Source organism: Apostichopus japonicus, chromosome 9 (assembly GCF_037975245.1).
Source record: "Apostichopus japonicus isolate 1M-3 chromosome 9, ASM3797524v1, whole genome shotgun sequence".
In the NCBI taxonomy this organism is placed as follows: domain Eukaryota; kingdom Metazoa; phylum Echinodermata; class Holothuroidea; order Aspidochirotida; family Stichopodidae; genus Apostichopus; species Apostichopus japonicus.
The window spans coordinates 16,930,723-16,957,702 of NC_092569.1; the positions used below are offsets into that span (position 1 = coordinate 16,930,723).

Below are 26,980 nucleotides of genomic sequence, written 5' to 3' on the forward strand. Positions count from 1 at the left end.
CCCCCGCTGGTTACGCCACTATACTTTAGCGATAGAAACACATGAAAATAAAGAATTAAACAGTATGACCCTGTTCCATTTTGTTTCTTCATTTTCACTACAATTGAAAACACAATCAGTTTAGGTAGTTATTGCAAATATAGGAATTTTTAACAATGTGTCTGAAGATTAATGAACATTATTTTTTCTTCAATCTACGACTCACTTTTGAACAAATAATGTTCTCCTAAATGTTTCGAGCGTTTGTTCAGCACATTGTCTCCTCTTCCTGGTGTGCCGTGTAATTGCGTTAATTCGTTCAGGCTCTTAGGATATGGAAACCGAATGATAAAATAGGCAAAGAAGCCAAGAGAAATTGCTAAAATATCTCCGTGATCGATTTGATTAAACTATACGCAACCAAAGTGAACGTTATACGCCACCTATCACCGTGATTCTTTGAGCCATTGAATGTATATTTAAGAGTTTTGTAGTCATTTTTCGAGCGCTTTTCACTTAATTAACATGTGCAGTACATTGGTCCTACAGTTGGGATAGCCAGATCGCAGTTGAGCATTTAATGACCCCCCCCCCCCCACACACACACGCACACACACAAACACACATAACTTTACTCTGCAGTGAGTATGCGGAACGTGAAAAAAAGTAAAACATTTTTCTTCCTGTTAACTGGTAACACAAATCTTGAAAATCATCTCTGAATGTGATAACCGTATTTCCTTCATCCGACGGCACGTTTCCTCCTCCGTACTACAGTCTGTTTGGATGTGTTACCTATCCTAACACAGTAGACCCATTACTGCTCAATAAATTCGTTCAATGCAGGATGAAGACGGGTGCTAGACATGAAACTATCCATTAATTAAACCGGTAGTTACATTCATTTGTAATTATAACATTACATATTATTAACTGTTTGCAAAGACTAGTATGAGAAGAAGTATAAATTTTAAATTCATATGGTTTGGTAGCTCCATTGCTTTAGTTTATCCTTACTTTTGGTAAATCTGACGAGAAACAAAAATATCTGCAAATAAAATGAAGCATTGACTGAAACATACAATATATTTCAAGTTTTGGACAACTACCTATCAAAACATCGCCAACCTAAGGGAATACACACCACAAATATCGAATTAAATGGGGACTTCACACGTTATACCGTTATGCAACATTTCATTATAATCAAAGTAATATATTACATATTTGAGGTCATTGATATGACTTTTAAGAGACTTCTTTAAGACCGCTTTAAGATCACATTCTGGTCCTTGAGATTAAGAGGTGCAATAAACTTGTTTCCTTAGATAGGCCTACATTGAAAACGCCTACCATTAGAATTCCATACGTGCCTACTTTACATGTATCCAGTGGTGTAATTCACAGTTAACTGTTTTCAGTAATATTAAAATATAAAAAAAATTCACACAAACACAAATGTTTAAACTACTTGGTAGTATATCCTATTTTCAACCTCCCATGTCTGTATAATATACGCCATGTCTTTACTGCCGCGAAACATTTGGAACCAAGAGCCGAATACCTTTCACTAACGCCATACCTTCAACCGTAAAAAAAGAAAGGTGTAAATTGTTGGAATGGAACAATGGACTGTCATCAACCTACAATATAATATGTCATCCCTGTAAGAGTCTACATCTACAACGGTCTCGAATGGGTGTCTTACACGTGAGTATGTATTTCCGTGAAATCACGTGCACGCTAGTGAAAGTTCACAGAACGTTCGATAACATTTCAGTATCTGCTTGACGGATACCTGTGGATCCATCTCGACGAACACCATCAGCTTATTGTATTAGAAAACTTGACATAAACTACATAAAATGCGATATAGAATGAGCCTACAGTAGACCTGTCAATTTATCAGAAAGAAACATCAAGTCATCTGTCGTTTCTCGAAGAAAAAATCAGTTCAGTACAATTTTGGGAACCGTTGATACGTTCTACAAGAGCTGTCATTCCTGATCTTCTTCGAAAGTCATAAGGATGGAGTTTGTCTTGCTTGTAAGCGCAGTTTTTGCATTTTCGTGTACAACGATTGTCAACGTTGCGTCGTCAGATCAAACGGTGAGTTACATAATCTAGAGCAGTGTTTGATTTTCCATTATATGAAATTTCTACATATATTTTGCAAGATCCAAATAGTTTGTACTTATTGTATTTGCAAGAGAAGGTGTTCTAGAGAATGTATAGTAGGCATATGATTATGGGTTGATACGAACGATAACGTTTCACTTTTGAAAAGTTGTTTTATTCACAATGTTGAAGGCATAGTAAATGATCTTTATATGACAACTCATAAAGCAAAACAGATTGTTACGATCTGAACGTAAATAGCATTAGAGTAATTAATTTTTTCCTTTCATTCATTTAATTCAAACAAAAGAAAAATGGAAAATTTTATTATTTACTCTAAAGGTAGTTTGTACCGTTTACACCAACTGCCATTATTGATTTTTTCTTCACTGTGTGCATTTTTTCGTATGTTAAAATGTAACACATTTTGTCCACATATTTTTTTCTTAAGAATAAAAGAATATAATGTATTCATTAATAGAGTACCGCAAATGAATAAAATTCAACCTAAGGTATCATGAACATATAATTTTACGTACAGCACACATGTGAGATTGACACATTGAAATGTCAAAAAAATGTTAACATGTTTGAAATATACATTTATATCTCGATTTTTCTTAAGTTACCATTACTACTAATATTCCATAGTCGAACAAATTTATTTACTTTCATTTGTTTACTTAAATGTACCATTCATATCCCTTTTAAACTTAGCAAGAGCAAGGAGGATTTAGATGAAAACATTGTTTGCTATTGTTTCTTGTTTCACTCGAAGAAAGCTTTATATGGTTGTATAAACTTCATATTAATTTATGAAATGAGTCAAATAATGTATTTATCTAAAAAATAAGACATTGCTTTCATTTGTTCATTAAAAAAGAAGCCTCGTGCATTTCCTAGTAGAGTTAGAAAACAAATAAGTTCACTTCTTGTCTTATATATAAATAAAGTTATGTTTTCATGGTTTTTATCTAAATTATTTTATATAAATATTTTGATGATTCCAGTAACAACTCTAACGACGTAAACTCAACTTTCGGTTAAAAACACTATAAACAATTTTTTTGAATAAAATAGTCGGACTAGAAAGAAGTAAAATAATTATAATGACTCTTTACAAATGATAACCAACATATCATGTTAACTCATCTCCATTATATCGTTAGCAATATGTTGATATACGTTTATTTGCTAGATATATGTTTCCTATGAACTGGTGTTCATAGCCATCATTAACTCAGCATACAACTGGCTGAATATTGGGTTGATAAACTTGTTCTATGGTAATATAAGTTGTCGAAAAAGTAGTTGAAAGAGTAAGCAATTATCAACATCAGATGTAAACAGTAACCCGGGAAAAAATATTCAGTTGTAACATTATGTTTATTGAATCATACCAGAATACTAATTAGCGAGATCGTCATCGAACTAGCTAAATTCAACTTATTGTTACGAATATCATTTAAGTATTTAGTCGTTGGATACATATTATGCATTATGTCATCCACTTTGCTAATTAAAATACAACAACGAAACTTAGAAAAGAGCGACAGTATCAAGTTTGCATGGGGTTTCCATAAAGCCATTTTCATTTATTCTTTGATTCTTTCAAAATGTGGGATGTAAAATATACTTTTTGTCTCTAAGGCCTATCTTGGAAGAGTTAGAGAGAGTGATAATATTGTTATAAAAGTGCTCAAATAATTGTTAAGAAGATATAAATGAATGCCTGGATCAGGGATAAGGCTGATGGGCCGATAATATGATGGATCGGATTTGGAGTTAGTACAATATATTTTTTTTCCAAGAGGATTGAGTTGCAAAGTATCATACCCTGATGAGGTTACGCAATGATAATTAATTGTGCCAAGAGTTTGACGTAACTGACTTTTTCTTTCCCTGTATCATTATCATACTCATTATCATTATAAGTTCTATAACCATGTTAATGGGCACAATAATATCGTTATTAAACATGCTAGTATCCTGAAAAGTTAGGGCGAAATGTGAAATATCAAAATTTACTAGATTATTAAATACGGTCTTTAAATTGAGTAATATTGTTGTCAGGGCCGGCTGGGGTAGCAAGGATATCTATGAAGGTTGCTAGAAGAATTAGAATAAATTTGTTTAGACGGTATACATTTCGATCGTTTTCAATGAGACAAATGCACGTTACTTACATTGTTGTAAGTTACATTGATTATGTCTTTAAAACAGACTACTAGTAGTTACATTCATCAAGCTCGATCTTGTTAACGTTTAACATCATGGATAAACGTGAGCGGTGCTTCTTCGAATTTGTCAATATTCAATAAAGTTACACTTGTAAGATTTCTCTATTGACATGTTTAAGTATATATCCCTAAATTGATCAATGTATTCATTTTGTAAGGCTACCACCGGATCAATGTAGTCTTAAAACAAAGGTAACATAAATTTATCATAGGATGCAAAGAACGAATTTGGTTGCATTGACAATAATGTTCGCACGTTTCATAACGGTGAGGTGTATCTCACGATTTCCACTATGAGAGACCACGTGCATTGATTTTTTTCCATATCTACAACACATCATATATTATTTATTTGCAGAGTAATCATCAGCACAGCCTGCCTTCAACTACAGATGACACTCAAAGTGAGATATATGTTGCCTTTTAAGTTATTATATTTATGTTTACAGTACGTTTAATTTTGCTTTGCTTAGGTGACTAATACTATTTTTTTCCAGTAATTGAGAGTACACGATGCTACAAATTTAATCATCATGTTATATCTCAATATAGCAATGCTGTTGGCAATGCAAAGAGGCAAGAGCAGTTGAAAACGGCAGCTTAACTAAGTTTAATAGTATAATTAATTTACACAAGTGAGAGACATATTAACCAAGTGGGTAATCCTTGATTAACATAAATAATAATAAGAAGAAGAAAAACATATCGAATTAACGAGAGTCAATAACATGCGAGGCTTTATTCCTATTAGTCAAACTGTATTTGGACAACGTCCTTGTCAAGAAATTCTTTTCGGTTTAATGTCCAAAACAAGTGGACATTGAAATGTGTATTTACGGTATGAGTTTGAGATATTCATTGTGAGGATTATAACTTAATTCAAATATATCCATTTTTTTTGCAATTATTATTATCACCTGCAAAAGTAGTGCAGAAATTATGTCGCTTTTCTTACAGGTGGTTCGTATTTCTTTTATCAAAGTTCTGAATATCCCAAGGACTGTCGAGATGTCCAACGTCAGTGCTCTACATCAAGTTCCAGTGGAGTATACCTCATCAAACCAGATGGTTATAAAGAACCATTTGAAGTATTCTGCAACAACGATGTAGATACAGGAGGATGGACGGTACGTCCATGACTATTTTAAAAAATGCTGCCAATAGTTTGCTTTAAAATAAGTGTCGTGCTGCTATTTTCGGAGATACATAATGCATGTCAATTTTTCAAACAATTTGATGATTGATTTATCACTGTAATATATTAAAGTTGAAATATTTACTTAGCTATCAATATGATGTGTAACTATATGAATTTCATTAGTACATAATTTTTGTAAAAATATTTGGTTTCTCGTGAAGATGAAATGAAATGGATTTGTAAAGAGAAGCAAACACAGTTTTAACTCAGTTAGCAAGATGACATCATTGTTGCATTCACATCATAACACTGAACGAGAACAATTAATTTTACAGAGGGTTATGAGTACATAGTTTGACCAAACGATGTCAATTTTTACCAATTTCACTAAGCTATCAGCTGCAACCACCAGAAAAACAACAAGCAACAGGAAAATGTTTTAAAACTCGTTTCTTTATGTAGGTCATTCAACGACGTGAGGGTGGCTTTGCGAATTTTAACAGGAGTTGGTCACAGTATGAAGATGGATTTGGATTCCTGTCCTCTGAGTTTTGGCTCGGTAATGAAAAGTTGTCGTACTTGACGAATCAGGAAGTGTATGAACTTCGTGTGGATATTACTCTTTATAATGGGTCAGCCTTGTATGCTATTTACAAAGGTTTCCGTATCACTGACGGATGGAGTCAATATATGATATCCAGTATCGGAGTATTGGAAAGCAACTTAGGTAAGTGGCTGAGATGATTGATAAAGTCTTTAATCAAGAACTACCGATCGTTTACCTCCAAGTATTTTACATTCGTTTCCATCAATACAATGCAAACGCGTTTCCTTCGTTTGTTCATTGTGTACACATTTTCATTGCGTTATTTCTAGCCCGGAAACTCTGGTTTTGCCATAAAGTAGTATTACATATTTGTTTCACATCCAGGCTCAGCACTGTCAACCTGTCCTTCGAATATGATCTACAACACCTGCAGTTGCCAAGCAACTTGCGATGATCCCAATGGAGCGGGTGGATGTAATAATAACTGCCTGGGTAGTGAGGGTTGTAACTGTCCTACAGGGTTCTTAATGCATGGAAGTGACTGCATCCCTACGAGTGACTGTGGTTGTTTCATAAGAGATGAGAACCTGGTTATACCAGTGAGTACTTAATTTTATTTAACTATATATTAATATTGCGACTACTCACGAAAGCAATGACTATTTTTGGTCTAATATATTGTTACTGTTTTGTATTTTAGAATGGGGAAACATATGTCAACGATGACTGCACACAGAAGTGTTCGTGCAGCAATAACCGATTAAGCTGTGAAGATGACTATAGGTGCAGTGCTTATGCCGTATGTGATATTAACGCTGGAGTGAGACAGTGCTCTTGTAATGAAGGTTATGGAGGTGACGGACTAAGTTGTGAATCTTTATATGAAGACTGTAAAGATGTTTACGACGCCGGCCATACACAAGATGGTGTTTATGCAATCCTTCCGTCTGGATGGTCGGGTTCATCATTTACTGTGTACTGTAAAATGGATAATGGTGGAGGATGGACAGTAAGTCTTTTGTTCTTTCTGACTGTTGAAACGTGTTAAGAGGTATTAGTTTTAAGTTTAGCCGATGATCTGTCTAATATTTATAATCCAAATATACACTTCGCTACGGAAATTACATTTCCGAGTTATTTACAATATTTAAATTTACAAGATACAATTCGAATACATTATTGAAAATACTAAAGGAACTCTGAATAATAGTAAACTTACTCAGTCCAGAGTAATCTATAAAAGTAAGAGACAATAACTTTACATACAAGCTTATTCTAATGCGTTCTCTAGAACAGCTTAAAAACACAAAATGAACTGCTTTGCTATTGCATACGATTATGTGTCATGCATTTACTGATATTGCATTATCAAAACTTACAATTTCTTTAAACCCATTGATTGATCGGTAATAAATGGTTTTCACTTGTTTACACATTTGCTCACACACTTTCAGGTATTTCAACGTCGGACTGATGATTCTACTAGTTTCTATAAGGACTGGACATCTTACCAGGAAGGATTTGGTGACGGTGAAAACCTCTGGCTAGGTAATGAAAAGCTTCATTACATGACAAATCGGAAAAATTACAAGCTTCGCTTTGACGTCACTACCTCCGACGGGACACCTAAATATGCTGAATATCCAGAGTTTCAAGTTGAGTCTGAAAGCAACAACTACAGATTGAATAAACTCGGAGATAGGAGTAGTGGCAATACAGGTTTGTAAATGCTTTTCCTCTTCTCTTAGCCTTTCAGTTTCAAGAGTTTGGTTCCGATGCGTAATTATATTCATATAAAAGCACGTTCTGGCTGACCATCTACAATGTTTAGAGTTAATAACCTTTCTGCGCACTAAGAATGTAATCATTTTAAATAACGATATGTAACCGTTGTATGTAATTTATTACGCTTCAAACGTTAAACCCTGGAAGTACAGCTGTTTGAGGCAGAGTTGATATAGGTCAAGGGGCTTGAGTACGACGCTGTATTTGTCAAGTGAAAGAAAGCAGTGGCACATTGTTTTGATCAAGACCGACTTCAAATCTCCTTTCCCTTGATGTTCACCTTGTAATGAATTAATACGATGTTTACCTGGTAATGAATAAATGCCGGTTATCCTACACGAAATTTACATTTGACCGATTTAGTAGCTAAAGTTGGAATCGTCATGTTAAAGGATAATCTGATTTTGACAACGCAGTATCTTCGTAGTATGTGTTAATTCAATATACAACCATGAACATAGCCCGAAGCAATTTAAATTTCACAGTATATCTGTGAATCGTTCATCAAATTTTGGGAGTAGCCTATATAATCAGGCAGTATAGGGCAGCAATAAGGAACACCATAATTGCAGTTGTAAGTGTTTTACATTTGACAGCCTGATTAATGAAAGTTATAACTCACAAAAGATTTGTTTCTCACTCATTTCGAAGTAGACTGAGATTAAAACAATAAACAATTATGCTACATTAGATTCTTTTATAGCAAATTACAATTTTTACAAAAACTCATGCTCGAGAAGCGACTACAGCAAACAGCTGACATTCTCACAAGTGAATTATGCTTAAGCACACATACTCACCTAGCTCTTATCATCAAACCCTACAAAACATACATGCATGCTGAGAAGCACGCAAGAACACTGACCTCACAGACATGATTCATTGGTCATTTGTGTAGTTAAATCCTGTACTAGGATGTTATTCTTTTAGATTGGAATAGTTAGATATTTCCTGCCCACTATGTTTATGGCAAAATGGAAAATATTGGAAATACTCATTCGAATTATCACTAGAATTCTACGTACTTCTCACAGTCACGTTACTGATACATACAGATCAAACAATAAGTTCAAATCTGAAATAATATGCTAGCACATATTTTAACATATTATATAAGGAATTAAAACATCACTACGTAAATTACTATCATGTCGAAATTTGGTGAAGTGATATCTAACCTTAATTCAAATAGAAAACATTGGAATAATTTGCTACTGCACGTTGCCGTAAAACAATGTACCAAAACCGATTTTCCTGTCTTTGTTTTTCAGGTCGTAACTTTGTTATTTACAGCAGAGGTAAACAATTCAGTACATTTGACCGAGACCATGATACTTGCGGTAACTTCCACTGTGCACAGGTACACAGAAGCGGCTGGTGGCATTCTGATTATTATTGCTCTTATTGTTATAGTTCCAGTTATTGCCATGATTTTCAATACAGCAGCAGCTGTCAATCACGTTGTACCGATGACAACCTCAATGGAGTCTACAATGGTGAACGGGGGACACAGATCTTCACTGACTACTATTACAACTGTAACATCGGATCCGTCGAAATGAAAATTCGACCTTCTTCATGAGATGAGGAAACCTATACGGACCATCAGATTTTACTCAAAACAATTGATTTCAGAGTCTAAACACGATTTGAAAAAAGGGTGGACGATCGCTATGGAAACTTAGATGACATGAAAGTCGACGTAGTACATGTTCCAGTCGTAAAAATATATCTCAAATATATGAATTCTTTAATTCTGGTGAAATGTTAATTAATTTATACAACGGTGACCAGCAGTAGCAATGCGTTTCCTTTTGTTCGACGATAACGCTCGAAGAAAAGCCGCAGCAAAAAGAAAACGATGAAGCCATCTTAGAAAAATTAAAGCATGTTATGATTTCCTCTGATGTGTCACACATTAATAAATAAAAATGCAAGTACATTTCTTCAAATGAGAAATTTCGTCTTGAATAAAATCGTTCAGTAGCAGCAAGTATCTTCTTTTTTTACTAGAATACCGCTGAGAGAATGGTTCTTTACGATTCTATTACAATTCCACCATGGAGTGAGCACTCCACATTGCAAAAGGTATATTAACATATTTGGTCGCCAAGTTCTAACGAAGTACTCATGATTTACATTTAACAGACTCAGATTAAAAACACTTATGTTGAAACCGTGCCTGTTTTGTATTGACCGTGTGGTCAAACTTAAGAGAGGGCGCTGTCATATATTTCCTATCTTTCCTATCTATAGTACCGTTCGTAACGGTATCAGGAGTTGAGCATCAGTTCTGTAGCTATCAAAATCCCGTTAATAGTTACTGATAGAAAGAATCTTTTGAAATATGTATGGTCAAGCTTGCAGATCAAACAACTTGTCTAATCATTCTATCTTGGTGCTTTCTAGTGCACTTCTCTATTGTTCGGCGAAACTGCATAAGTGTTAACTTGAACTAGTCAATCACACTGCGTGTTTTATGAAAAGTCACCCTGCGTCTTCGTATTACTGTCACCTATTTAAGATCCTTAAACGTACATATAACGCACAGTATAGGACCGATATGACAGTGCCCTATATATAAAATTGATGGGCCCCATTGCCGAATCAAGTTTTTCTAATTGAGAAGCGAATATGTCCAGCCATAGTTCCCCTTTAAAACCTTAAAGTCACCCAAGATAGAGCATGGGCACGAAATACCAAACAACATGATTCACTCTCAACCAAATTCACTTCACAGTGAGACCCTAAACAGATGATCGACAATTATGATGATAATTGGAGTATCACGAGTCCCTTTTCGAAAGGAATAAATAATATACATGACACTGCCTATAAGTGAATAAACGATCTAGACTAATCTACACATTGCTTGTCTGCAAAGAATTTCAAATAGCTCTAACAAAGATCACCCAAGATAAATCCAGTCATGTTGCCAGACCGGACAATGAAAACCAGATGGTGGGCGGGGGGGGGGGGGGTGGTTGGAGGTGTCATTTACCACCCGTACAGATTACTTTTGAGAACAATGTTGTTTCTGCTCGGAATAAAAATATATCAACTATGTTGTTAGTATCTATTCAGGTGATACACTGCATGGGAGGAAATATGGGGTAGCTTTCATAAAAAAAATGCCATTTAAAAAAAAAAATTGAAGTGAAATTATTAATCAGTACAATCCCTCATTACGTTATCGATTGGAGACTCTGTACTTACAACCGTACATTGATCGGAATTCAAATTTGGAATGTAAATTTGCCTTAATAATTGTTAATGTGGGTGTGGTTGGGAAGAGATGGGGGAGGGAAAGAAGATGTAAAACACAGGGTAATATCCACAGAGACCATTCGCTTGTATTTTGTATGGCTGTCGATGTACACTTTGAACGTACGAAAAAAAAGATTAAGAAAAGAAAAAAGTTTGCAATTTTAGAAATGACTCTAATTCACCATCGGATATGACAAACCGCTTTATAGTAACCTTAAAAGTTGAAACATTGTTGATTAGTTTAAGGGATGATTTGTTCTCATTTATGAACTTTCATTTGCTAGGTCTTCAGTTACAGGCTAGGCTATAGGGCTAATGTATGATGCAGTAGGTTAAAATGTATCATTAAAAATAAACCAGTTTGGCCTACGATTAGGCTGATTGATGATTATTTGCAGGTAGATCATTTTTGCTTTTGCAAAGTTCTGAATATTTAACGATTGTTGAGATGTTCAACGTCAGTGTTCTACGTCCAACTCTAGCGGAATATACATTATCAAGCCAGACGGTATGAAGAACCATTTGAAATATTCTGTAACGACTATATTGGCAATGGGTGGAGGGGTCTTACGTCCATGACTATTAAAGTTGTTCAAGTATATGCGGAACGGCGACATAACTAAAGTATTTTCATGTCAGCTCATACCATGCTTTTTAATAGTTTCACTTCCCTAATAAAGTTAATATATTGATTTGCCATTGAAATATCTTACACCAAGAATATGAGTTCTCAATGTATGATGTAGCTAAAACTTGCAATTAAAACTCATAATATTTGACGAATCAAGCAACACATACATGCATTTCGTGCGGATAACACATTTTCTAATGGACACTCGAAAATTTAAATTCATAAACCTATGCATCCCTGTCATAAATCTAAGTGCCTTGTGTATTATTATATCTTAGCGTGTTCACTATGAAGAATCTCTACTTCCTCTATGCAAGACTTACTTTCTGAAAGTGTAATGCACATACTTCACCACGCATGACCGTGACAATGACTCGTGCGATAACTCCCACTGTTCTGAGAGACACCGTAGCTTTTGAGGGCATTAGTGCACTATTGGGGCATTAAGTGACAGAGAGCAGCTCTAATTGGATAATGTGGTGGATAACATTGGATATTCCGAAATAATTATGACAATAATAATAATAGTAATAATCATCAGTTCTTTTAACGACGCTTAAGCGACCACGATGTGGGGAAGCCGGCAAGGTCTCATGGATTGCAACTTACACGTCTGGTGGCTTCCAATTCAACATTGTAACTCTTGTTTTCATTAATAAAGTCTTTCCCAAAGGGAACACCGTATATTGCTCTTGGATGAAACCCCACCTTCCTATAACCCAGTTGGGTATCGAACCATGAAACTCCCGATTGCTAAGCCTCGTTGCTTCAAATGCCACCGCCTTTATCCACTCGGCCACAGCACTAGTATACGATATTATGTGGAATTACTTCAAAATTATGTTAACTTCGTTTTTACAAACCGCTGCTTATACAATTTATTATGGTAAACATACGGCTTATTTAAACTTATTATTTCCATTAGATCCACGACACTATACCACATCCACAACCAGGAACATTGCTAAGAACGTGGAAAACTTGTCGATCCACCTTGCGCTTGATCATGAAATCGTGAAACGGTTTGGGAATAGTTATCGAGAACATGTACAATGATCCAGCCAGGTTTCCAATCGGGTAGGATCTTGCTTGCCCAGTTTGTCGGGAACGAATTGGTAACTTTTAAGCTCATAATGAGACGTGGCCAGAAATGATTTTTCTCGGGAGTTTGGGTGATAATGCTGGCTGATGACCGTCCTGTGCTGAATCTAAAAGGAGGGATATCCTCTCCTCTTTAAAGAAATACTTGTATAAATAAGAGGCCTATATGTCGCATCATTTTAACTACGTATATGTAATACAGGTGGAAGGAGTGTTTCGACTTTTTACCTCGACATTTTGAGGCTTTATTACAAAGTACCAACATAAAGTTGTGTTAATAAAAACTTTGCTTAGGCCTAGGTTGAAGGGGGGGGGGGGGCAGGGGCAGTTTTACCCGTCAAGTGCATGGTGTTATACTTCCTGGCTAAATACAAAGGTAATTGGATATTTGGTTGCCCCTCCGGCCTGTCCCTTACTCCTCGAAGAACATGTGCCGATGTGTCGTCTAAAGCCAGTCGGCCAGGAATTCTAAGAAGATTGTCATACACAAAAAGGTGCTCGTATCATTCTAACGTTTAAATGACCGGGTTCACCATTCACCATTCAATTATGTGAATAATTAATATTGGAGGATTGACATCGAGTCATTTACACTTGCTCTCTCTTAAAGTAGATAGCGATCTGATAGCATTATTTACTCGTCTCACTGTATGTGATAATATGGTAATTATTTTGTGTGTCGTACATAATCGAGGTATTTTCAAAAGTACCACAATATGCATGGCTAGTAATAATTTGTCAGGTTCTAGTCTTATATTCTACTATAAATTCGGTTCAGACAGAGCTTGCGGTTCGCTAAAAGGTTCAGTTAAGCAGAACGCACAAACATGTGGTTACATTACAATGATCCGACCTACCCCCCTCCCCCCACCCCCACGCTTTTGATGTTATGGCTCGTTAATTGTTTTAATCATCGACTAAATAGAATGCATAAACATTATGAAAATAATCGACGTCTGCACCCCCCCCCTAGTTATGAAAAAAAACCAGTCTATACTACACACGGAATTTAAAGGAGAAGCAACTTTAACTTCCATATTTAAGGTTAAAGATAGAGATGGCAACAAATCCTCCCAAAAATATCCAGAGGCCTGGTGTGGTAATATTTATATACACTGTTGTGTTATCAGTGTACCGTGCAATCAAAATTAATCTCAAATTAATCTCTACCACATTATTCAATGGATATTGAGGGCTGGGGATACTTTTTCTTTACCATTCTGTTACGAATTGTCTTTGGCACAAAGTTCAGGAACTGAATGTGTGAAATAATAGTTGACATCATAAACAAAGAAACAGGATGAGACTGACATAAGGATATGGTAGACGGCCACGGATATTATAATACGATTTTTTTGGCAATATGAAGCTAGGAAGAAAAGGTTATCAGGCAAAATTTCACACGTAGAATAATTTATGGTGCTTTAACAATACTTCGCTAGATCTGTATTCGGTGGAATATATTGAAAACAAATTAAACTATTTTTTAAACAAGGAAGTGTTTGTAGTGAAACGCAGCTAAAAGGAAGGGTTGCGCTGCACATCTATCGAGGTAATTTCATTTATACGCAATGACAGGGATAGAAATTTGATTGGGGCTCTCGTCACCTGACCCCCGACCCCACCCCCACACTCCCTCCGGTTACGCCACTGTACTTCATTGATATAAACACAAATACTCGTATATGATCAATTAGTTTATTCATATTTACTACAGGTGAAGCACAAACACTTTAGGTAATAATTGCAGATAAAGGAATATTAAACAATCTGTCTGAAGATTAAAGAATATTTTTTTGCAGTCTGCGTCTCGCATTTGAACAAATAATCTCCTCATTAAATTTTTTTGAGAGGTTTCAATCCTCAATGATGATACATAATCTATCGATACTACGAAGGGCTCGTGTCTTCCAAGTGATTTGTTGTTCTCATAACGAGAAATATATGTTCGTTTTACAGCTCATATTTTCCAAAATGGTTTCGGCAGAAACCACTTGATATATTATCCGCCATCAACTCAAGAGGATGGTCGAATTTTCATCTCAACAGTTTGGGGGTTGCAGTAATTATTATAATAAGAAAAGATCCTCTCTCCGTTGCCCCCATTGTAGTCCCCGTTGAGGTTTTCATAAGTACAAATTGAATGGCAGCTGCTTCCGTATTGGAAATGATAGCAATAGTCACTTGTACAAGTAGAGCACCAATTATTCGAGTGCCACCAGCCACTTCTGTGCTTCTCTGCGCAGTTGAATGTATCGCATGCGTCGTTGTCTTGGTCGTATGTGCTGAACGGCTTACCTTTGTTATTAGAGAGATAATAACCTGCGAATTAAGAACAGATCCATCAGTGGTTAATTTGTGAACAACAAAATTTAAGGTAAGCAATGTTGTCCTTTTCCACACCTTTCTATGAATCAGAAAACGTACTAAATTTTCACCAAAAAGGGTGGAGGGGGTGGGAAGTCTCAGTTGTCTAATTGAAGGAGAGTAAGAAACAATGTCTTTTTTCATATCTTTATTTTAGTTCAAGCACATTTTAAGAACTGGAATATTAACATTTAGTTTCCTGTATTTTAACGAAATCATTTGCAAGGAGAGACTTTTTTTTACATAAATATATAGATTGTATAAATCATTTCCTCATGAGAAGTGCCGAGTTTCATAGAGCTTGAAATCAGGCTTATATTTGAATGGTGTTTATTGGTTTCCAGTAGCTCTGAGAAGTTGCATACTCACGCTACATGTTACACGTGAGTACGCATCATGTTTTCTTTGGTAGTCATACTATTGTTGTTTTGAGCAATGCAGCTAAAGTAAAAGTAATCGTATCGGATAAGTCATATGTTCTCAAACATTGCCGGGAACTGATCGACTGATATATTATTATACGTTACATATTTGGCAAGGAACTTGTGTGCTTTTGTTCAATGTATGTGTGCTTGTTTATAACTGTGAAAACAAATCTCATGATCTTTATGTTGACCTTGTAATCTCTCCTACTAGATAGATACTTGTATAATGTTTAGCAAAATTTAATGACAATAATGTCTTGATTAGAATTAAAAGTAAATTTTCAAATGTTACTAATGCGACCTTTGTGTTTATTAAGTTTATTAATGTCATACACAGATATACACAAGACAAAATAACACGTTCCTTGATATTAATTAATGCTGCCAGTATAGAGGAATATCATTTTAAGTCCATCACGTTTTGGCTTACACTTTTTGCATTATTTCTTTCTTGTTCCATAATTGGTGCTTGGGCTAAATAAAGTAATAGTAGCTTTTATTGTTCGCACTACTAAAATGGACTCGAAGCTAGATGTCATACTATTGACCTAAACAGAGTGAGGACGTTTGTCGGAGCCGGAAAGGGGAGGGAGGTTTTATACAATAACATAATGTGTTACAGCATTTCAGGAACTAACAATGTTTATATTTAACATTAACATGTCATTTGTCACAATTTTAAAGTCAATTCTTTACGTAAGTTTGAAGTTTGATGTATCATTCTGAGAAAGAATATGAATTGCAGACATATTAACAACAAACCTGCAGCTCCACTGGGACTGGTCCTGCTTCCCAGTTTATTCATTTTGTACTTGGTGTCCTCGGACTCTATTTGAAACTCTGTAAACTCAGAATATAGACTCGTCCCATCTGAAGTAGTAATATCAACTCGTAGTTTGGTAGGGTTCAGATTGGTCAGGTAATAGAGTTTCTCATTCCCAAGCCATAGGTTTCTGTTGTTACCAAAGCCTTCTTTGTATGTAGTCCAGTTTTGATGAAAACTAGTTTCGTCATCAGTGCGACGTTGAAAAACCTATCATTGAAACAATAGAAAGAGGCATTGATATCAACGAAGGGAAATCCATACGGTTTAAACATGATTAAGAAGCAAAGTTCTACAGATCGTCTTAAAGATTACATCATAAATAATATTTTAGTGAATTACCCTTTAAATTGTTGTCACTTTCTGGATTACAATCGATGGAACATAACTGAATAGTATTCATATGTTCAAGGTATTTTAAGATATTAATTGTCATATTTGGAACCTTCAGTCATGTTAATTTGTTGAATGTTTATCTAATGTAGTTTGCTGGTTTAATGTATATAACTGGAATGTATCCAGAGCATTTACTCATAAGAATACATGAGCAGCGTTGAAATGACTCACGGTCCATCCTTCGTCGCCGTGCATTTTGCAGTGAACACTGAATGGGGACTCTGTCCATCCAGAAGGCATGATTGTATATACGCCATCGCCATGTCCAGCGTCATTAACATCCTGGCAGTCTGTATACAAGGATTCACAAGTTGCACCGTCACCTTCGTATCCTTCATTACAATAACACTGTCGTATTTCATTCCTGACATCACACACAGCATCGGTACTACATATGTAGTCGTCACAGATCAGTCGGTTATTGTTACAAGAACACTTTTGTGTGCAGTCTTCGTTAACGGATGTTTCTCCGTTCTAGAATTAAATTGATGAAAATATTAAAAGACTAATGTTTCAAATGGCTATTGTGCTTACATTTTGTGTTATTGTAACGCTATTACATTGAAGTTTTATTTCTGTTTCGTTTGCATTGTCACTTGATATTGAAATTAGTCATGCGAATACTCACTGGTATAACCAGGTTGGCCTCTGCTACGAAACACCCGCATTCACTCGCACTGATGCAGTCACTGCCTTGCATGACGAAACCAGCTGGACAGGTGCAGCCCTCAGTACCCAAACAGCTACTATTACAACCAGATTGTCCGTTGGGATCTTCACATGTTGCTTGGCATGTACATATTCCGTAGATCATGTTCGTAGGACATGTAGAGATCAATGTACCTGTCAGTTTGTAAGACCAACAAAATACTTCCAATTTTGACAAGAATCATTGCAAATACCTCTGCCATGAAATATTATCATTTCCAAACTTTAAAGTAAAATAGTTAAATAAGAAGAAGCAACATTGAACAGATTATGCAGAGTGAAGAATACGGCTTTGAGGTATATATTTTTGAAATAATAAAGTTATGATTGTATTATTATTAACATTTGTTTGTACTTTTTATTATTTTTTTTACTTACGTGCATTACTTTCGAGTGGTCCAATATGTGTAACCTTATATTGCCCCCATTCATCAGTGATACGAAATCCTCGGTATGTTGTATAGAAAGAAGCTCCATTAGATAATTCTATATCCACACGAAGTTCGTAGTCTGCTTGGTTCGTCAAATATGATAACTTTTCATTGCCGAGCCAAAACTCAGTTGAGAGAAAACCAAATCCATCTTCATACTGTGACCAACTCCTATTGAAATTCACAGAACCGCTGTCGCGGCGTTCTATGACCTACGATAGAAGAGAAACAGATTGAGAATACTATCACCACTTAAATACACTCTCTTAATTGCACACAAATATGAAACGGACAATAGATTTTATCCAGTCATGTTGCTATTAACACAGATCATTTCCGAAAATAACAGCCCAATATCGACGTTACTGGATGGAGGATGCCACTTGTTGACGATCCCTACACATTGTTAAGTTATAACACCTACATGCTAACATAAGGCTTTATCACGTTTAAAATATGACATACACATTTCCATTTAGACGTACCGTCCAGCCTCCTCCGCCAACGTCGTTGTTGCAGTACACCTCAAATGGTTCTTCAAAGCCATCTGGCTTGATAATGTATACTCCGCTAGAGTTGGACGTAGAACATTGACTTTGAACGTCTCGGCAGTCCTTTGGATATTCAGAACGTTGATAAAAGAAGTAATGAGCCACTGTAATAAAGAAATAAAAATATTGAAAAATTATATCATATGCATGCTTTGTGTTCAATTTCTAATAAAAACGTGTCACCGTATAATGATACTTAACCGATAAAGAAAATTTTCTGTGATTTTAGGAGATCGCTAAAACCGCAGCAGGAAAGTTGAACTAGATAATTGTTTTGAAAAGTAACATGGACACCTAACATCAAATTGGGTACATATGTCATTCCCTGTGTAAGAATACGTTGCATTTATCTATTTTTTTCTCTTTCTCTTTTTCCCTCTCTATTTTTTCTTTATTTTGTTTAGGGGGTAGGGCGATATTATATATATTATAAAACAATTGTCAAAAATATATGTTGTAATGTTTGCATTTTTGTTAATTTGTCGAAAGTAACACACTAAATACTGTCTCACACATATACTGTCAATGAAACAGAAACAAAAACAGAATTAAAAAAAAGAAAGTTATCTTGAAAATAACGAAACTCATTTATATTGGTTAACTACGTGTTTTATATTAGATGGAATGACAAAACAGATCAATTGAGGTTAATGGGTGAAAAATCTTACTTTGAGTGTCATCTGTAGTTGAAGGTAAACTTCTCCGATGAACAGTCTATTAATGAGAAGAAGAGTCATCAACAATATATGTCAATATGGTATGTTTATTGATTGTAACTGCCAGTAAAGAACTATCAATTTTTCTCAATTTCATTTATGAAATAATCTTGTACAGGCAAATTAGAAATTTTGGATAAAAAAAAATGAAAATGATTAATATTTTAAATGGTTATTCACGAACATTCTTACCTACGCCAGGATGTTAGATAACTTCATCCATTACAGTTAAACAATTATTCCATTTTAATTTTGAAATGTGTACCTAACTTAATAAAATGAGTAATAAACAATCAGAAATGACTGTAAATATTTTCCATAATAAAATCTATAAATATATATTTTCTTTTAAGGGGGGGGGGGGTGGGTGGGTTGGTTGACTTAACCTTAGCTAGATTTCAAACTCAATATATTTGTTAAGGTTTTCTTCTTATTTGCACTATAAATATTTGCAAAGGTATTGGCTATACATTCAAAGAACACAGATGCAAATAGAATATATTTTTGGGCAAAACTGTGTTAACGATGAAATATTGATGAAGGCTGAATAATTTCGAATTTTACTATTTTACATTAACGAAACATGTGAACAAAATATGTTTGTAAACATTAATTTTCATATAAACAGTTCTTTAAGTTCGATATGACATTTGCCTGTATTTTGTTTATAGAAGTAGTAACTTCAGTGAATGAAGAAAACGTAACAAATAATATTTGTCTCTTATATTCAAAATGGCAATTTGTACATCGTCGCAACATGTTTAGACCGGTATATTTTACAATGGAAGTTTTGGTAGGAAATGGATTAAAGTAATGATTTTTGTATAGGTAAAGATCCTCAAAATGACATAAAAATAAACTTCTTAGTCCATTGACGCAGAGATCGTATGCGGTGCTATCGTAGCGTTTTCAGGGATGATCAATGAATGACGATTGGAATTAAGAAAAACCTACTTGTGAAAGAAGTAATATTTTTGAATACTAACGAAACGACTCTGAATTAAATGATAACTTGAGCCTATCGTTTATAACATATTTGCCAGTGTTTCTAGCTTGATAAAACGTATCAATTATTTCAATAAATAAAGTATACGACGTGAGTTAATGTGTAAAACAACCACAGCAAACACTTTATGTCTAATGGAATTGAGTATATGAAAGGAAATTAAGAGTTCTATACACCGTATATTGTATTTATTAATTAAGACCTTTCTTACATAATGAGAGTACACTATTGGTTGACATTGAAATACGGCACGGTATGAATTGTACTAATTGCATGCGATAGGTTTACACGAGATTTTGGTCGATGTAAATAAAAAATATGCTTTAAATTGCAAAAAAAAACTAAATATAATACATGTGAAAGTACTTAGCGATATTCTTTATCGATATATCTGTGTTACAACCTGAGCTAACGTTACATTAAAGAAACAGTCCAACGAATTGAGGGTGCAATTGTTGTAAACGTCATAATTTGAAGTCACCGAAAACTAGGTTTATAGTATATTACCCATGCATATCCTTTTCAAATTCCAGGAGTATCAAAATATCGTAGTTAAGGGTTTTATTGTCAACTTAAAAACGACTTTTTTGATAGATTAAGAAATTAACTCAGTAATTGTGCATTAGTCTTAATCGTCAGGAGAGACCGGTATTTTACCGGAAACTTCTAAGTACTTTTAAGACAACAAGAAGGAAAATTTTGAACAAACGAGATAAACATATATACATAGATATTATTAGTTTAAACTAAACAACAATTTTAGGGTATATCATTGCAAGTAAAGTATAGCCTTTGAAGTTTACCCATGACATTATGCAAGGTAAAAATAAGGTTCATTCATATATTAACCAATGCTTACTAAGAAGAAATGGAATAAAACTAATTGGGAAATATATTAGTAAGTTATAGTAGCAAGTTTTTTAAACAGATTTTCTTTCTGATTTAAAATTAAGTAATCTAGACCGAAAGTATACCCAGTCTCGTTAAATGACGTTGATGGACAAACAAGGACAAAGATGACGAATTTTAATTACAAACTTTATCAAAAAGGGTTATTTCTTATGTCTAAGCTTTCAGCACACATATTTCCAAAGTTACTACATGGAAGTTTATGTTTTTCTAATAACAAACAACCTTATCATTTTACAGGCCCGCCTATAATATTTCAATAACTTTGTTGATACTTTGAGTATGATATAATTATATTGACAATGATTTTCCTTTGCTATCAATGCTCAAACATAATTTAAGACCTATTTGACAAAGAGATTAAGTAATGAAATGATCAAGAATTTTCAAGAATTTACAAATTTTCTCAATTAAACAATATATTATTAAAATAATTCAGTTTAGATTGATTCGATTCATAAGACTTTATTTGACTAGTGCAAACGCGTAACGGCGAACGCGCCAATTGGACAAGAAGTGCAGTAATTTTATGTAATAGAAAGCGGACTGCAATTATTATTATTAATATTATATTTTTTACACTTGATATAAGAAGCAAAAGTTGGATAATTGAATTAATCAAATTTAAAGCTTGTTTTTTATTCGAGTACGATTTACCTATACTTTACTTTGTCAATTCTTAGCGTACCAATGTAGTCAAATCAATCTGTTACTAGGCAGTTATACATATCTATATAAAACTTTTAGCGTCTTGATCATAGTTAATGACATTTAGTGAGATCTACGTTGCAAGTTTACAGTTTCTAAAATGAATAGAGTATAACTGTTCAACTGTCTTAAAATAACTTTATCAAATGTTCTATTTTATTTTGAAAATATTAACAGTTATGTACCTAACCATAAAGAAAAATATACGAATGTCGTTTTCAGCTTTAGTGTTATTGCATAAATAAGCGACGAATGGGAAATAAATACACTTAGCCAGATACATAGGCAATAAGGTGCGATATTAATTGAAAATATGAGAGAAAGTTCATCAAGGCAATGTAAAATTTGAAATATAACTAAACAGAAAATATAATTTGTTATGCAATTTCTTTTATAAGTTGCAATGCAAATTTTAAAACAAAAACACACTTTTATGTAGGCTGCTGAAGATAGATTATTCATTTGGAAAGAAGGAATTTATATATAAGAAGACTTCGAAAAATACATTTAATTTTTTATTAGTGGCCATATTAAAACTGCATGAGCTACTAAAACTCAGAATGTTGTATTAAAAATTGTAAAACAGATCATCAAGTTATAACAAGTTTCCATTTTTATGTTGGAAAATTTATAATCAAGCAGGCATGAAAAATACATGTCAAAAAAATTCCCAGTAGTTGAATTTTCTACATGATATTTTGTTTAAATTATAACATCTAACAAGCAACACAGAAACGTGGACGCAAAGATTGATGAGAAATAAGAACAGGAACTTTAAAATGTTTAACTCACCGTTTCTTCCGAGGACGTAAAGGCGCTGGTTGTTGTGAACAAGAATGCAAATACTGCTCGAACAGCCACGGAGAGCTCCATATTTATGAATGTCTTGGTAAAATACGAATGACAATTCAAATGAATGTATCTCTAGAGGTAAGAAATATTCCTAAAAACAACGGATGACCCGAAGTGCATTTATAAAGTTGTAAAATTATGATGTCTCACAGCCAGATCGCATTGTACTTGTACGTTGTATTTACAGTCTTTCAGTTGTAAACATATAAGGATTCAAAGGCATCCATCCACAGTGGAAACTTCCAGTCGGTCAAGAAAGAGGGATTCGTTACGTCACGTTGCCGAGATATCTTTACATTGTACGCGAATTTGCCATTTACATGTTTGTAGATGACTTGTGTGCATTTAATGTATAGAAGCGGGTTAAGTATAACAATAATATTCTGGTATAAGACACTTAACCAGACGACGTTAAGTGTCACAGAAAGCTGCCCCACGAAATAGGTGTAGATTGTTTTCATTCAATTGATCCTAGTACAATTGAAAAGTTGAAAAATGTAAGGAAACAACGATGAAATTCCATTTTATTTAAACTTTAGGTACTATGGTCTATACTTTCAGCATGCAACGTGCTTTTACTGCTAAATATAAGGTACTCAATTGGTATACAACCTTTACTAAAATTATTCAAATCATCTCGTGGAATCAACGTTCTATACCCTCTTCATTTCTTTACCCTCTCTTATTTAGTATGTGTACTTTTGATACACACCTACAAACGAAACCACATACACAAGTGGTCTGCATAGGGAGAGGGCAGGCGCAGAGTGTTTTCCTACATAACATTTCGGGGACGAAGCGGGGAAGGGCATTGACAATATTTGGAGTTCTACTACAAAATGTATGATAGATGATGGAAATAATATCATCACTTAACATTTACCAAATTAAACATGTTTCTTAGATCCTTCCCCATAAGTCAAATTTGGTGCCCCAACTAAGATTTGAAATCGATACAGAGGGTAGAGAAAGGGCGCAACCATGCACCCATTTGGCGTTTTCAACCCCCAGAAGAAAACAGAAGGACCAACCAAACCATCTCTATTGGCACACGGACAATTACTAAATATCCTGAAGTATTCCTTTCATATTAAATATATGCATCCGAAAATATTTCAATATATTTTGGTGCAAAAGTTACAATAAAAGCACCGTGTTGCATCTAAGTATCCTCCTTTTTTACAAAAAGAAAATCCCAAAAGGAAGGTAACAACGTCCCCTTTGAACCACTCTGGACGACAAAAATAATTATCCTCCCACTGCAAAAAGTATTCTTGCGCCGCTAGGTTAGAGCCTTAATCGTACCATGAAACTTTAGTTCTCAGACTCTAAAAATGGTGAAAATTTTTTTGTTTGTTCCCTCACATAAAATCAGGCTGGCTACCTGCTTCCTTGAACACTATCAATTACACAACGCTTGAAGAGCATTCAACAAGTGTTCCCACATGTTGCTAGATTGTGTACACCTGAATCCTATCCGGTATTGCCCTGTCGCGCTTATGCTAGTATTACATGATCACATCGATATTACAAAAGCAAAAATTCGTAGCATCAACAACACGAAAGATGAAGCTAGATACCCACATCTGCATACGTGCATATTAATATGGTAATATCGTTTGGCTACTTCATAATTTAGCAATGTCGCATCATTGGCATATCGAAAGATATAATTACAGATGCCAACGTCTGCAAACTGGCATATTTACATTGTGAACTATCTTTACTTAACAGCCTTGAACCTAACCGTATTTTCCAAATATATTGCATAATTGAAATTTAAAAATTTGTTTCTTTTCAATCGTGATTTACTATTACGTTTCTTACATTGTACAGATTATTGTTTTGGGGAAGTTAATAATAAGCGGAAAGAAATCCAAGCGTAAACAAATGAACATTTCCGAACAATAACAGTGGTTATTTAACTAGTATATGTTGAAGTCTTGACAAATCTTTAGGGTATCTAGATAAATGGGTTGTCTGACTGTTATTGGAGCATAACGAGCATATTATATATGATGTTAAAACTGTTTTCTCATAACATAAATCTTATGAGGCCTTGGGTGCTCTGTTCTCATATTGTTTACAGTACATAAATACATTGCTCACACTTAGTTTATAAATCCTATGTATATCTTTATAATTGGTGTATTATTTTAATAAGAAATTTCCGAATCGAAATTAGAATTAATATACAAAGTAAAAGATGGTACAGCGTTCGGATTTTGACAATAAGGTTCAGTTTTTGTCCTTTCAACTGTTTTGTTTGAAGTTCTCATTTTGGTTTGGACTATGAATTGAACAGTACAGTTTAAGCGACCTCATTGTTTATGCGTTACTATAATTATGATATCAATACATTTGTACATAAAAGCTCAGTTTCGGTTGAGGCTACATTCAGCAAATACAAAACCTTTGTCCAATGATGGTATAAAGTTATAAACGTACATATACTATAACAATCATGGTGGCCGGATATCCCGTTGGTTACAATGTGTAACGAATGGAGGGCGGGGCCTCGTAGCGTTAACAGAAAGCAGAATAATAGGATACTATTTAACACGAGACGCAATTCCCGTCAATTACGGATAACGTCCATTGCAAACTGTTTTAATGGAGCCTTTTATTGCACTTTGTAATTTTGGTCCAATCTTTTCTTGTCAACCAATATCACTTTTTTGGTAAGAGAAGGGGGGGGGGTGGGAGATTGGGGAAAGACATTTGACTGGAGGAGGCTGGGATCCCGCTTCCTGTCCTCGCTTGTTTCGTCACTGTACGTTAGTACAACACAATGAACAAACAAAAAACACACGTAAGGTCCTCCTCCATTTGGTTTATTCGTATACATTCAGTCACTACAAAACAGTCAGTCTAGTGCCATTGTTCATGTTTTTTTTTTTTTTACATTAATCGGTTTAATAAGCATGGTAGCAGATTACCTCGTTGGGTAGTGTATGTGTGACGAAAGAAGTGGATGGGAGGCCTCTTACAAATAGCTAAATGATAAGATAATATTTTACATTGAACGACAAGACATTGACTGGGGAGCTCCCCTCTACTGCCCACGCTGGTTACGCCACTTCACTTTAGAGATAGAAACACATGAAAATAAAGAAATACACATTATGATCCTGTTCCATTTTGTTTATTCATATACATTACAATTGTAAACATAATCAGTTTAGGTAATCATTGCAAATATAGGAATATTAACAATGTGTCTGAAGATTAATGAATATTATCTTTTTCAATCTGCGACTCGCATTCGAACAAATAATCTTTTTATTAATTTTAATTTCAGGTTCACTGTGAGGTTCCAATCCTCGAATATGATACAAAATTTAATGTATTTTTTAGATACTACCAAGGGCTCTTTGCATCTAGTTGATTTGTCTTTCTCAGAACGAGTATTATCTGTCCTTCTTATGCCATCATTTTTGCTCTATGTTTTAGAGAGAAATCACGTGATAGACTATCCGTCTTCAACTTAAGACGACGGTCGAATTTTCATCTCAACGAATTGGTGGTTGCCGTAGTAATGATCATAATAATACGAGAAAATCCTCTTACCGTTGTCTATATTGTAAACACCATTTAGGTTGTCAATCATTCAACGTGAATTGCAGTTGCCGCTGCTGTATTGGAAAAGAAAAAAAAAAACAATGGCTATAGCTATCACAAGTAGAGCAATATATATCAGAGTGCCACCAGCCGCCTCTGTGTAGTTGTTCGCAATTGAAGTTACCACATGCGTCATTGTCTCGGTCATGCGTGCTGAATTGCTTTCCTCTGTTATAATAGAAATAATAACCTGTGAAGAAGTTAGGCCTATGACTGCACTCACTATCGTGGCTAGCCTGTGTTAGGTCTCATCCCTTGAATAATATCTCTTTCTAGGTCTAACCGACGTAGCGTGCACATTTGTGTCATTTCCTTCCATTACAATGAATAAACAGGTGTTTTCAGAAGTTTCCTCCGTTGAATTGTGTGAAAAAAAGTGAATAATAAAGGACTGCGTTAAAATCTTCATCGGGCCGCAGGTGTAGACTACCTTGTTTACATTTGTGTAATGAACATGCTTATATGGTCTGTCGCATTGATTGTACGGTGAATCGTTCGCGCCATAATGGCAAAAAAAAAAACAAACAATCGATTCCGACAGCTCTTCTTTATTAATCCTACCTGGTCAGAGTGCATTTAGGATAAGAAACATTGAATCTGCTTCGGAAGTTTGTTTTCCGAAATTCATCAGCAAATGGGTATTGAGAATTTAAGTATTACA

General features: G+C 34.7%; 2 protein-coding genes across 3 annotated transcripts in view; one reads left to right on the forward strand and one right to left on the reverse strand.

Moving 5' to 3' along the window:
* The first annotated feature begins 1,962 nt into the window (after positions 1-1,962).
* Positions 1,963-9,796, forward strand: LOC139973645 (uncharacterized). Its single transcript, XM_071980463.1, has 8 exons — positions 1,963-2,088; positions 4,696-4,741; positions 5,295-5,464; positions 5,938-6,202; positions 6,407-6,621; positions 6,723-7,031; positions 7,477-7,741; positions 9,079-9,796. The coding sequence occupies exons 1-8, from the start codon at positions 2,008-2,010 to the stop codon at positions 9,387-9,389; spliced, it is 1,662 nt and encodes a 553-aa protein (XP_071836564.1). The 5' UTR covers positions 1,963-2,007; the 3' UTR covers positions 9,390-9,796.
* A 4,694-nt stretch (positions 9,797-14,490) lies between these two features.
* The window catches only part of LOC139973647 (uncharacterized), a 30,961-nt gene continuing 18,471 nt past the window's right edge, over positions 14,491-26,980 (reverse strand). Inside the window, exons 1-8 of one of the 2 annotated variants that reach the window (XM_071980465.1) lie at positions 22,639-22,763; positions 19,176-19,221; positions 18,442-18,611; positions 17,904-18,168; positions 17,446-17,660; positions 16,989-17,291; positions 16,361-16,631; positions 14,491-15,128 (exon numbers count right to left, since the gene is read on the reverse strand). In XM_071980465.1, coding sequence (XP_071836566.1) covers positions 14,824-15,128; positions 16,361-16,631; positions 16,989-17,291; positions 17,446-17,660; positions 17,904-18,168; positions 18,442-18,611; positions 19,176-19,221; positions 22,639-22,719 — 1,656 coding nt within the window. In that variant the 5' untranslated portion in view covers positions 22,720-22,763 and the 3' untranslated portion in view covers positions 14,491-14,823. Of the gene's footprint in view, positions 15,129-16,360; positions 16,632-16,988; positions 17,292-17,445; positions 17,661-17,903; positions 18,169-18,441; positions 18,612-19,175; positions 19,222-22,638; positions 22,764-26,980 lie in introns of those variants that run through there. The other variant, XM_071980466.1, reaches the window with a different exon arrangement.

Bases quoted from the DNA above. Each gene is read 5' to 3' on its own strand.
- LOC139973645 (XM_071980463.1), top strand. From the start codon at position 2,008: ATGGAGTTTGTCTTGCTTGTAAGCGCAGTTTTTGCATTTTCGTGTACA. The intron at 5,465-5,937 runs GTACGTCCATGA...TTCTTTATGTAG, and splicing joins TAGATACAGGAGGATGGACG to GTCATTCAACGACGTGAGGG. The intron at 6,203-6,406 runs GTAAGTGGCTGA...TTTCACATCCAG, and splicing joins AGTATTGGAAAGCAACTTAG to GCTCAGCACTGTCAACCTGT.